Source organism: Astatotilapia calliptera, chromosome 4, assembly GCF_900246225.1.
Source record: "Astatotilapia calliptera chromosome 4, fAstCal1.2, whole genome shotgun sequence".
In the NCBI taxonomy this organism is placed as follows: Eukaryota; Metazoa; Chordata; class Actinopteri; order Cichliformes; family Cichlidae; genus Astatotilapia; species Astatotilapia calliptera.
Genome location: NC_039305.1, coordinates 20,206,037 through 20,218,337, shown reverse-complemented (window position 1 = coordinate 20,218,337; position 12,301 = coordinate 20,206,037). Strand labels below are relative to the sequence as shown.

At 41.8% G+C, this 12,301-nt stretch overlaps 1 protein-coding gene across 20 annotated transcripts in view; it reads right to left on the bottom strand.

Annotated features, from left to right (window-relative positions):
- The window catches only part of mapk8ip3 (mitogen-activated protein kinase 8 interacting protein 3), a 32,170-nt gene that overhangs the window by 12,671 nt on the left and 7,198 nt on the right, over positions 1-12,301 (bottom strand). For 4 of the 20 annotated variants that reach the window (XM_026165346.1, XM_026165344.1, XM_026165352.1 and 1 more), the window contains exons 4-18: positions 11,409-11,500; positions 9,612-9,635; positions 7,892-8,036; positions 6,953-7,181; positions 6,723-6,825; positions 6,393-6,511; positions 5,580-5,591; positions 5,048-5,065; positions 2,939-2,996; positions 2,555-2,707; positions 2,192-2,249; positions 1,316-1,467; positions 955-1,011; positions 695-865; positions 120-279 (exon numbers count right to left, since the gene is read on the bottom strand). In XM_026165346.1, the coding sequence (XP_026021131.1) occupies positions 120-279; positions 695-865; positions 955-1,011; positions 1,316-1,467; positions 2,192-2,249; positions 2,555-2,707; positions 2,939-2,996; positions 5,048-5,065; positions 5,580-5,591; positions 6,393-6,511; positions 6,723-6,825; positions 6,953-7,181; positions 7,892-8,036; positions 9,612-9,635; positions 11,409-11,500 (1,551 nt within the window). The remainder of the gene's footprint in view (positions 1-119; positions 280-694; positions 866-954; positions 1,012-1,315; positions 1,468-2,191; positions 2,250-2,554; positions 2,708-2,938; positions 2,997-5,047; positions 5,066-5,579; positions 5,592-6,392; positions 6,512-6,722; positions 6,826-6,952; positions 7,182-7,891; positions 8,037-9,611; positions 9,636-11,408; positions 11,501-12,301) is intronic. The other 16 variants (XM_026165356.1, XM_026165351.1, XM_026165363.1 and 13 more) reach the window with 14 other exon arrangements.

Genomic DNA, 12,301 nt, shown 5'->3' with positions numbered 1-12,301 from the left:
TTTAAAAATTATTTTGAACGCACTTAAGTATTCACCCTCTTGCCAGTCAATGCTTTGTTAAAATCTTATGTTTCTCCTCATGTGTGTTTTCTTGTTCGCACAGGCAGCACTCTGGGTACCTGTTTGAATCGAGATGGCACGCTCCAGCCGCAGGTCTGCATGATGCCGTCATCACGGCGCACGTGCTCACGAACCTGCCGGTACTGTTCACGGCGTTGCTCTCGGCGGGCCAACATCGCCGAGTCACTGAGGAGAGACGCAACACCGTTACTGGCCAGTCTGGAAGAAGCGGGAGGCAGGGAAGGGAAGAGAAGAAAAAAGCGAAGCGTTAGCAGCCTGGCCAGCCAGCAGCAGGAGACAAAGAGAAGAGAGATGAAGAAGAGAAGGCAAGTAAAAGCAAGTGCAATAACTACCGCCAAGCAATCTTCTAAAATGACTAAAAGTAACGTGCAGTTTAGTGTTTTAAGACATAAAAGAAGAAAATTGGAGGCCTCTGTGTCTGTGTGATTGGGAGGTTGGTGTTTTTGTGGCTTTTGTGTCTTTACCAGACAAACATTTGTGGTCAAAAAACTGCGTTTAAGGGGAAATAAAAGAGGTCTGAGTGGCCACAAGCGAGCGAGCAGCGAGCTGTTTAGCAGACAAGTGTGGGAGTTTAGAGTGATGCGTGATGTGGGGAAGTTCAGCCGCCGCTCACTCTTCAGGGAAGAACTCCAGGGTACGGTTGGAGGTGGAGATCTGACACATGGTGTGGCTGCGTCTCTGAGGGAAACCGGCCGGTGAGGGAGATTTGTAATGGATGTTGACGTTGCAGAACGGCCGCTTGACGGGCGGCGGGCTGGATGATGAGCTGAAGAGACGTGCGAAGCTAGAAGATGGACAGAAAGAGAAATTTGCTTAGGATATTTCTTTTTCTTTTATATCACTATAGAAAGCTGATTAAAAGCAGAATCTCACAATTGCCAGATGGTAGACTTCTTCTTCTCTTGGATGGGAGGATTCTCACGGGATGCTCTGAGGGGGAAAGAGAGATGAAATTAAAATAATAAGACTACTTATAAAAGTTATTTATAGTACTATAATATAACACTTTTAACATTATAAATAGGGCACATGAAGTGAAAACAACTGGAAAGTATAAGAAAATGACAAAAATTGAATAAAAACAGTTAAAAATGCCGTAAAAAATATGATGCCACTCAGAAAAACCACCTCAGAACAACAAGATACTGACACAGAATATGGGTTCACATTTAAGGAAAACTCTGTGTTGACTTTAAGCCCAGAAGCATTTCACTTCCTGTTCTCTCAAGTCTACCTGATCATCTCTGTCCACCGTACGGCCTCCTGCAGCTCCATCAGTCTCTCTTTGTACTGGTTTCTCTCCATCAGCACCCGGGCCATCTCCATCCGGGTAAATCGCCGCCGCTGGGTCATTGTCATGTCGCCGTCTTGCATCGGCGATGAAAACTGGTCACATGAAAGAACAGAGACCTGGTGTTAATTTGGAAATCCCTCTCTACATCAGCCTAAAACTAGCCTGTGGCATATGCATGCACTGGCCACTTTATTAGGTACACCCAATCAACTGGTTGTTAACACAAATATCTATTCAACCAATCGCGTTGCTGTATTTGAGAAAGCGGTGATCTACTGGGATTTTCTCACATGATCATCTCCAAGTTTTACAGAGAATGGTCCAAAAAAGAGAAGGTGATAGGAACAGTACTTCAAAAAGTGCTTGTATATATGGGTGAATGAGGATTGTTGTACAGAGTACTCGAGTAGAGCAGAAAAGCCTACGTGTGCTACTATTGGAAAAACTTTGACTGGTCCACTGTGTCAATTTGTCCTGAAACATTTGGATGGTGGGGTTAGAATTTGGTGTAAACAACATGAAAGCATGGATCCATCCTGGGTAACGCTGGTGCTGGTGGTGCAGCCGACAAATCTGCAGCAACTGTGTGATGTTGTCACTTCAATATGGAGCAAAATCTCTAAGGAATGTTTCCAGCACTTTGGTGAATCTGTGCCACAAAGTAATGAGACAGATCTGAGAGGATAAGATGTCCAAACCAATACTAGACATTTCAGTCTGAAAGCTAACTGAAGACTTTCTATTCTGCTTCTCATATTTGTATAGAGACATGAACGCATCAGTAGTTCAGCCTGAGGCAGGCACAGTTCTACTCACATCATCACCAACTTCATCCTTGGAGTCCCGAGAAGCCCCCAGAGCCTCTGCTCGCAACCTGCAGCCAACAAACAAAAACACAGATTACATACTCCTCCAAAGCAACTACTAAACAATAACATTTGAACTCAATAAAGTGCTAAAGATGCTTATTAGCTAACAGAAATAGAACAGTTAGATGTCGGCATGTCTCATTAAGATCATTTTAATCATTTATGTTGCTGCGGGTTGATTTGATTGTTTTACTGATGATCTTAAAGGTGGGTGTCATGTGAAAAAACCTATTAAAGTCTAAATTACACAAAAGCAAGCACAGCATCCTGCGTCTGTGCAAGGACTCAAACATTCGTTGCTATTTTTTACCTCTTGAGTTCTTCTTCGAGTTCCTTGATTCTGGCATCCACCTTGTTCTTTGACTGTCTCACCGCCTCCAGCTCCTCCCTCAGTACCTCCCTCTCCCCCGACAGCTCGTCCACTTTGGCAATAAGGTCATTTTTGACAATATTTAGAGCATTTCTGCCAAGCAAAGGACAGAAAGGGGATATAGTGGGAAACTACCAGCTGCAATTTCACATTCACATGTAGGGTTTTGGTCTAAGAACATGTTGTATAAGAAAACAGGAGGTAACCATGATCAAGTGTCTCAATACTAAAAACAAATCTTTCAGCGTTTCCTTTGAATGAAATGCAGAAAGGGTGTGACGTTAGCATCATCAGGCGCATATTAGGCTTCACCGAGTCTCTTACTTGGTCTGTAAGAGCTGTTTGTTCTCTGCCAGCATGTTCTCCCACTCCTTGCTCATCCCTGAAACAATCACATTCACATCACTGTTACTCCCCCACAACAAAAATCATAATTTATTTATAAGCCGATCTATTCAATCGACTGATTGATGAGAAAACCATTTATGTGTTAACGCTGCTTTCAAGGCAAACCAAAGTAAGTGTGGGACAAAGGATGAGTTTTCATATAAGAGGTTTAATAAGTTATTAATGATTGAAGTTCTACTATTCACAACAAGGAGAAGTCAAGCTAACAAAGGACTTATCTGTAAAATGTTGGAAACATACTGAGAAATCTTAAAAATAACTCATTGCTCTTATCATTTATGTCTTGAATGTAGACAGAGTAAAGTAGGTTATTTTCACCTTAAACACAAAATCCAAACTAGTTGCAAAATTTTTAAAATTCAGGGTTCATCTTTTAATGATTATAGTATTAGTGTTATCATGCATAAACATGTCATCGTGTTGAAAATTCAATTCTATTTATCGACGTTATTGCCCAAACTGAACTGAAACCCCCCCCAAAAAAAACAAACCCCAAACATGGAAGCAAAAGCAAAAGCAAAGCTCACATCGACTCAGAGAAACTCTGAGACATGAGAACGCATCAAAAACAAGCAAAACAAAAACGCCAATGGGTCTTTATAGGTGTTACATTTAGTGGATTATATTATACGCTGGATTAAAAGTGTAAGTTTATGTTGTGGTGTGTGATGTCACTGCAGGGATGGAAAAATAACTCCTCAGTATCAGGATGTCATGTTTTAACACTTCTGACAGCAAATTTAAAATGAGCTCAAATTAATTAAAGAATTTCATCCTGAAGAAATAAAAAGAAAGTTTTCACATCATTCGATGCAGACCTGTGAAAAAACTAAGCAGACCCCATGATTCAGTAGAAAAACCTTTAACAGCAATAACTTGAATTAATTGGTTTCTGTATGACAGTCTGGCCTACTCTTTTTTACAATGTTGCTTCAGGTCATCGAAATTTGTGAGCATTTGTTTATGCACAGCTCTCTTATGGTCCCACCACAGCATTTCAGTCAAAACCTTGAGTCTGGACTGGACTGGTTCATTGCAACACCTTCATTCTTTACTTTTTCAGCCATTCTGTTATAGATTTGCTGCTGCGCTTGGAATCACTGTGCCATGACCCAGTTTGAGCCGTCTGACAGATGCTTCACACTTGACTGTAGAATATTTTGGTTGACTCAATGACTTTAAGGTGTCCAGGCTGAGAAACAAGCCCAAAACATCACCCCTCCACCACCGTGCTTGACAGCTGGTATGAGTTGTTGGTGCTGTGCAATATGAGAAAGTATCTCCATACTTGTTCAGTCTTTTTCTAATTGTACTGTCATTATCAGTAACATTTAACATGCCTATAGACGCCTATAGAATTTCCTGAGACATTCACTCATGGGAAGATTGGCATCTGTCTTGAATGTTTTCATCTTTCTCACTGTAGAATTAAGTTGTTTGGAAATGACCTTTTAACCTTTCCCAGATTGTTGGGCATCAACATTTACTCCTCGAAGATCATCGCTGATGTCTTTCCTCCTTAGCGTTCCTCCAGACCAGCAAACTGCCAAAACCTCTGCTTTGATGGAGGTGCTCACATTCGCCGATGATCAGTTAGTCAAGTGCATTTGCTTGGCAGCTACTGACCCTCTTAATTCCCACTGAATCACAGGGTGATTGAATCACATAGTTCTTGAACTGCACACAGTCATATGAAAACTTTCTTTATCACATGACCGCTTTTGAGCTCATGCATTTCTTAATTTGTTATCATTGCCTGACTCTCTTTTGTTATTATATCTTCCACTATAAATACATTTAGTATTTGTTTGAATAAGAGCTCTGCAACATCTCTTTAACACTGGATTATTTTAATGTTCTATAATGTCCGAAAGATTTACTGCAATTACCGAAGGATGATAACATTTCAGGCATATGAGGAATAAAAAAAATGACAGAAAATATAAATAAGAAGCCACATAACATAAACAAACAGAGGGATGTGAAAGCTAAAGCAAATGTGAGCGCAGGCATGGGGCGCCTTACCTAAGAAATCATCAGGGACTGGAAGCAAAACAAGGAGAGAAGAAAAGGAGACGAGAGAAAAGAGGAAAGGGTGAAGATTAGAGATGGAAAAAAGAAAAGGAAGAACGGGAAGAGAGGAGAGAAGACGCTGATAAGCATTTATTGATTTGGTTTTTAGGCATGGCTACAGAACCAAAGGACAATCTGACCTTTATATCATCAAATCTATTAGAAAGACCCACTGAAAGGACCCACCACTGAAATCCTCACTGAAAATTAAACAGGGATGGCTTCTAGTAATAAAATATTATAAAAATAAACTATTAACTGCTACTTCACCGCTACCTCAAAGGACTGGAACTAAACCACTGCACTGCTTGCTAATTGACACTTGTCATCTACTAGCATAGCATCACAATAACTCCAAAGTTACTTTGTTATCAATTATATCCACTGATTAGCATCTACTTTTAAAAGTGGATTTTGGAAAGTAGAGAGGAGTTGAGAGAGTTAAGAGAAAACAATACCAACCAACGTGTGTTCAGATACACACCTGAGAACTCGCCTATGGGTGTCACCGGCAGAAGCACATAAAAGGGGAAAAAAGGAAATGGGTGAGAGGTTAACAGATGGACAAGGAGACGGGGTCAGAGTGCGCTTCCTGCTTCTGTAACATAAAACTCAGGGATAGTGAGTCAATACTGATACACAAAATCTCCCAGAATCTCCCAGTGTGAATAAGCCCAAAACGGGGTGTGTGCGATAGTGGGCATCTAAACTGAGTAATGTGAACATAAGTGACAAAAACATCTGTTCAAATCTGCTCCATTTACTGTTCCTCTGCCCCTAAAACTGCTGTAAAAACAAGAGCAAAGTATAACAAAGACAAACAATGAAAGAAAAAGTGCATGGATGTGTGAGATTGTGTGTTTTTTAGGATGACTGTGTGGTGATGCAGACGTGCGCTGCAGCGCCCCATGCAAGACAAAGAATGTAAAGTTAGTGCAGCGGCAGATTCGCACAGCCTCGCATGGAGCTCGGAGCCTGCAGTGCAAAGAAAATACAAATGCTGGCTCTGTGTAACACGCGCACACAGCACATGCATCTGCCCTTATTTTCTCTATTTAGAGTGCAATAACATGGCATATTGGCCTGTTAGCTTATAGTAAAAGTCACCCTGGGAGGACGAGGTAAAGATGGCACTTTTATTTGTTTTCAAGTATCTCCTCTGAAGTAAATCATGTGCTGCTGACCAGCATTGCACTTTCATGGGAAAATGATTTATCTTTCAGGCTTTGGGGCTCTTGGATTAGGGTGTCAATAATGAATACATCAAAACATACTGAAACCAGAATCCTGTTCTTACCCAGCAGCTCAGCACCTGCATCCACATCCCCAATGATGTCCGACTTGGCGTCTTTGATCTCGTGGTAGAGAGAGTCTGTGTTGATGCCGAAGGCCTCGTTAACTATGCCCTGGGAGGGGCTGAAACACATGAAAACACATTTATTTTTCATATATTTATTTATTTAATAAATATATAATATAATGCTGTTGACATGCAGGACTAATCCATCAAAGCTCTGACCACCTAAAGGATTTCTAGACCTGTTTCTGTCTTTGTTTTGACAGGAAAACATGGATGTTGATATCCTTTTACACTGTGTGCTTAAAGCAGCTACACTGTTGCTTGTACCTGTTTCCTCCTCCATAAATACGGGGGTCCAGACACATATCCAGCTCTGGTGTAGAATCGATGAGCTCCTGAAACTCCGACCACTCGTCGCTGCTTCCCATACCTGGAAGAGCAGAGTACCGAGTGTGGCTGTCTGAACGTTTTGTGAGCAACTCTGCAATCTACTGACATTTTATGCAGCGTAACTTCAAACCTCTGAAGTGAGGACACGCTCAGTGACATCCTCTTACCGATGCTGACATTCCTGGTTTCCTGGGAAACCTGCACCTCCATATTCCGGCTGAGACGCTTAGCGCTTTTCCTGCGGTTTCCAGGCCGCGTGACGTCAAAGTCGTGCCCGTGGAAGCTCTCGTTGATGGGGGTGACTGTGGCGGACGGGACAGAGGAGGTGGGTGTGTTGGACTTACTTCCTGTGCTGCTGGGTGTGGCCGCCACCGAGTCCGACTCTGATCCGTCCTCCTTGGTGAGACACAAATGACATTATATGAGCATCGTGCAATGAAAGAAGGCCGGGGATGTCTCTTACTTTGCTCACTGATTGTAAAGTTGGGAATTTTCTGCTGTTTTATTTTGGGAATGGGTTTAAACATTTATCTTAGATAACAAATAGGTAAAGTGACGGGGCTAAATATGTAAGGCAAAACACATTAGACTCTTGTGGATAAAAAAAATTATGCTGAGTCATTTAAATTGTATTGAGTATATTAAAATTCTAAATTGTGTGTTTCAGACTGAGTTCAAGGAAATGGGGTTTCCTTGGATAACATATGAAGCACTGTATGCTGTCAGTTTATATGAACATTAATAAACATGAGCTTAAACTTTGCGTAAAAGCGTAAACTAAAACACGACACAAAAAGCAGCTTCACAACGCCACAGTAAAATAAGGACACAAGAAAAAACTGCATGAAGCCAAAAACAAACATCTAACGGCGGTCCCTGCTTGCTTGGGTCAACATATCGTTTATACCTAACTAATTAGATTAAAAAACAACAACTGAGATTTCCAATGCAAAATTAATTTCCTCAAAAGTGACACAAGCAGGCGTGGGAGGGGAGGTGGTCCGTGTGGGTGTGGCCGGCAGCAGTAATGCCAGCCTCTCCCCCTTTCCACTCCCCAGGCTGCTGTTATGGCCGAGGGAGGAGGACAGGGCCATTTTCTGTCCCACCTGGTAGGCAGAGCTGAAGGTAGAGTGGCCGAGCTCGCTGACCTGCCAGATGTCTTTCCCGGGAATCATCCTAGCCCCCCCGAGTCCCCCACGTACCATGCCATCAGGGTACAGGCTCAACGATGGTGGGCGCTCTGCTTTGCTGCTGGAGGAGGAGACACAGAGGTGGTGGAGATTAGGTGAGACTGCCTCTTGGTTATTTCAGTGTATCATATTCAGTGCCCTTCCCCCCCGGGGTGCTGGAGCTCACTCTGGCAGGCATATAATGCAAAGCAAAACCAGTTTTTTAAGTCTGTGCCTGGGTTAAACTATAGCCCAAGAATGTCAAACTCACTTTACACCGTGGCCACATGCAATTCACTTTGATCATACTATTGAAAACTCAACCCTTTGTCAATTTAAAGCCTTTTTACTGCACCTTTAAAAATCCAGAGATATCTTAAATATAGGAAAAAGAAGTGCACTTCAACAGTTCAATTCAGTTTTTCTACAGGATGAAATGCTAAAATGCCTAAACATAAATGCTTTTCTATCATTAACATTGAAAAAAACAAAAAACTAGTGCTGTCAGCGTTAATCTCTTTAAAATGGCGTTAACGCCATGGCTGCATTAACGCGGCAAATCTCCGTTAACGAGTTACCGCGGATCGCCCCGTGCATGGGGCTGGACAGCGTCAACGCATTAACAAGCTAACCGCGCTAACACGTTTCTGTCTTTTAATAGCTTAACTCTTACTTGTCTGCTTTAGAATAGTATGAATGGCATTTGGGGAGGTCTTTATCAGTAGGAAAAGCCCTACAAAAAGCTCTATGAATGTATAGTTAGTCCAAAATCTTTCCCCCCTCCACAGTTTGTATCCAATGGGCCAGACTGGAGTTTTTGTTGGGCCGATTCTGGCCCTTATGTTTGACACCCCCGCTATAGACAGTCACTCACACTCTCATTCATGACTCTTTGTTGCTGTCTCTGTACAATAAAGGTGAAGCTGTCAGTTAGCTTAGCTTAGAGTGCTATTTTGTTTCAGTCCACAGGCAAAAAGATCCACCAACTGTTTTAGCTAGCAGCAGAGGCTCCACATCATGACCTCCAAAAACTGCTAAAACAACAGACTGATGGTTTAACACTTGGCTTTTTTATAGATTTAACCCCGTACATGTAAACTAATGAGTTTTAGATGTGCTATGGCTTTGTTGCTGCCTTTGGAAATGTCCAGACTAGCTGCACCATGTGTTTGTGTGAAGCTACACTAACCTTTGGTTTAAACATCACAATTACTGCCCAGACATGACAGCATTGATCTCACTAATCCCAACAAAAAGCATCCAAAGAAAAAACAACCTCAGATCCTGATGTTTAAAATTATATATAACAAAGCAAAAGACAAGCAGGACAGGCAGACAGACAGACGGGGGACAAACTGACTGGCAGAAACACATGAGGGAGAAAGAGGAGAAGGTAGGGGGAGATATCGGGAAAATATGCTTAACATGACCCTTGATCCATTCCTTAGTCCTTAATTTAAGATTGAAGTACAACATCACTGATGCATCCAACATAATAAATAGATGTTTAAAGCATTGGTAACTAGCAAATTAAGTGCATTAGGGAATACTTTCATCCATAAAGTGTGGAAGCGCAGCAAATATAAGGGGAGGGATATTTTTAATTCAGACTCGAGGGAAGCGGAGCGAGGCAGTCGAGGAATCATGTTGGATTTACCTTTTCCTCCATGTGTGTCGTTGACTGTGCAAACAGCAGCACAGAGAGCAAGCCAGCAAGACAGACAAGACAGACACTGATTAGAGAAGGACAGGAGACAGGAACATGCCATGACGCATAACACCGCACAAACAAACACGCACTTTTACACATTTAGTTAAACTACAGTTTGTTTCGTTTTTTCTGCACATCTTCACTGTCTTGTCTTTAAAACTGCTTCGGATAATCAAATGTTCACTTTATTAATTCTGAACACCCCAGCAGGACTCCCATAACCACCTATAACACTGTCCTCATGCATTCTCCAGTATTAAGCACAGTTGATGAAGACTTGCAGGATTGTGATGCATTTCATTAGACGCTGTAGCCGAATTGACTTTAGAGATACACGATACACAGTGGCATGGAAAGCTTTGAGCACGACTGGTCAAAAGTTCTGTAACTGCATTACTTAGTGAGGAAAAAATGAGCTGAGGTGAAGATGAAATATTCTCTTTAACGTTTAAAATCTGGTGTTTTAACTTTTTGGTGTTTAACTTTTTCTAGTATCTCAGTTTTTTGGGGCTCTGGCTTGTTCACAGTCATGGTTAAGAAAGGCCAGCGGAAGCAAAGTCCTGTCCCAGCAGCTTAATGGCAGCAAGACGATTAAAGTAATTGATGTCCAAAAAGGACGAAAAGTCAACAAAAATACAGCAAACTCAATCAGAGCCTCGGAGAAATGGCAGCTAGTGACAATACTGGAGGTTTTGTTTAGTTCAGAAAGAAAAAGAAAACTTTCTGGAACAATTACAAATCAAACCCTTCTCTCACTTCAACCCTTCAACAAGATTTAGGAGACTCTGGAGCACAGATATAATCATCACAGGGAAGTTATTGAAGGGAAATCTTTCCTGCATACTTAACACAAAGTTGCATCAAAACTTTGCAAATGCCAAAAAAGGAAAGGGGGAAAAAAGGGTGCAGATTATCACCATGAGACCATCTCTGCAACTGTTCGGGGTTGAATCAATAATGTTTTGGATTCATTTTGCAGCCACTGACATTGGACATCCACTCGTAGAAGGACAAATGGATTCAATTAAAAACCTGCAAATATATCACTGTTTAAAAAAAGAAAGAAGAAAAACCGCAAGCTGAAGGTTTTGCTACGACTTTTATGGTCATCTGTAACCTAAACATAGTCGGTCACAGTCTTTCGGTAGACTTCAAGAGAACCTGCATGCAAGAATCTCACAGTTTGACACCTTTTACAGGAAAAATAGGCTAAAAAAATCGAAACTAAAACTAAAAGATAGGTACTGCTGAAAGCAAGCTCATCATTTACTCAATTGATTATTTACAGTATCAGAAGTCTGGAGCAAACTTCTTGCATGCCTTTCACTGTGGGTATTTTATGAGTTAGTGGACATATTGCTAAAAGTGACTAATCTGGAGCCTAGGTAGGCAGCTACACCAGATGTCCCGCTCCTCTTCTAGCTGTCGAGCCCATGGGATTGGCCCTGGCTCAACACAACAAGCTGGCACATTAAAGTCAAACTTCCTTCGTTTTTCTAATTATTTTCCACAGAGGTTTATAATGACTGTTGTGTCTGTTTGCACATCGCCTCTCCTCTCTGTTAGCGGGACACGGCAGCTGTTCAGTGTGGCTGATGACAAACGGCGCCGGCTTCAACACAAGAAATGTGCTGCAACACGAAAAGCCTGATAGATCTGTGCAAAACATGATAGTTCAGATCCACAGAAACAGACAATTACACACACACAGAATATAAATGAAAGAAAAAACAAAACACTCACGATCGTCCACAGCCGGTGCCTTCTGATTGGCTGTTACTCCCCGCCTGCTGCATTTTGGACCGCTCTATGTGCTCGACGTACGTCTGGATCATCTGTGATCCAAGAAATCAAGAACAAAAAATCGTTTTGAGAACAACCGGAGAGCAGGGCAATATCTATCTTTCTTACACTATATTTTACACTATTTATTTATTTATTGTACTTTTGCTTATAGTATCTTGTGGTGTTATGTAACTGAATGTTGTGCATTATGAATGTAAAAGCCCAGCAAGGAATAAGAGTTAAAAATTAGCAATAGCTATAAATGTCAGTTTCATGCTCCATATTGGTAGCATGCTATAGTGCTAATGCTAAGTATTCAGTCAACCTTCCAGACTGTTGAATTCAGGTGTTCCAATCACTTCCATGTTCACAGGTGTATAAAAATCAAGCACCCAGGCATGCAGGCTGCTTCTACAAATATTTGTGAAAGAATCTGTCGTTCTCACGGGCTCAGTAAAATCCAGCGTGGTACTGTGATAGGATGCCACCTGTTCACACATGAAATTTCCTCACTACTAAATATTCCACAGTCAGCTGTTAGTGGTATTATAACAAAGTGGAAGCGATTGGGAATGACAGGAACTGAGAGCAGGGTCAGCCGATGCAGAGGCGGATAGTGTGCAGAGGTCGCCAACTTTCTGCAGATTCAATCGTTAAAGAACTCCAGACTTCATGTGGCCTTCAGATTAGCTCAGAGCAATGTGTGGAGAGTTTAACAGTTCCATGGAAACAGCTGCATCCAAGCCGAAGTGACGAATCACGCTTCACTGTCTGACAATTCAATGGATGAGTCTTGGTTTGGTGGTTGCCAGGACAACGGTACTTGTCTGACTGCACTGTACCAAGCGTAA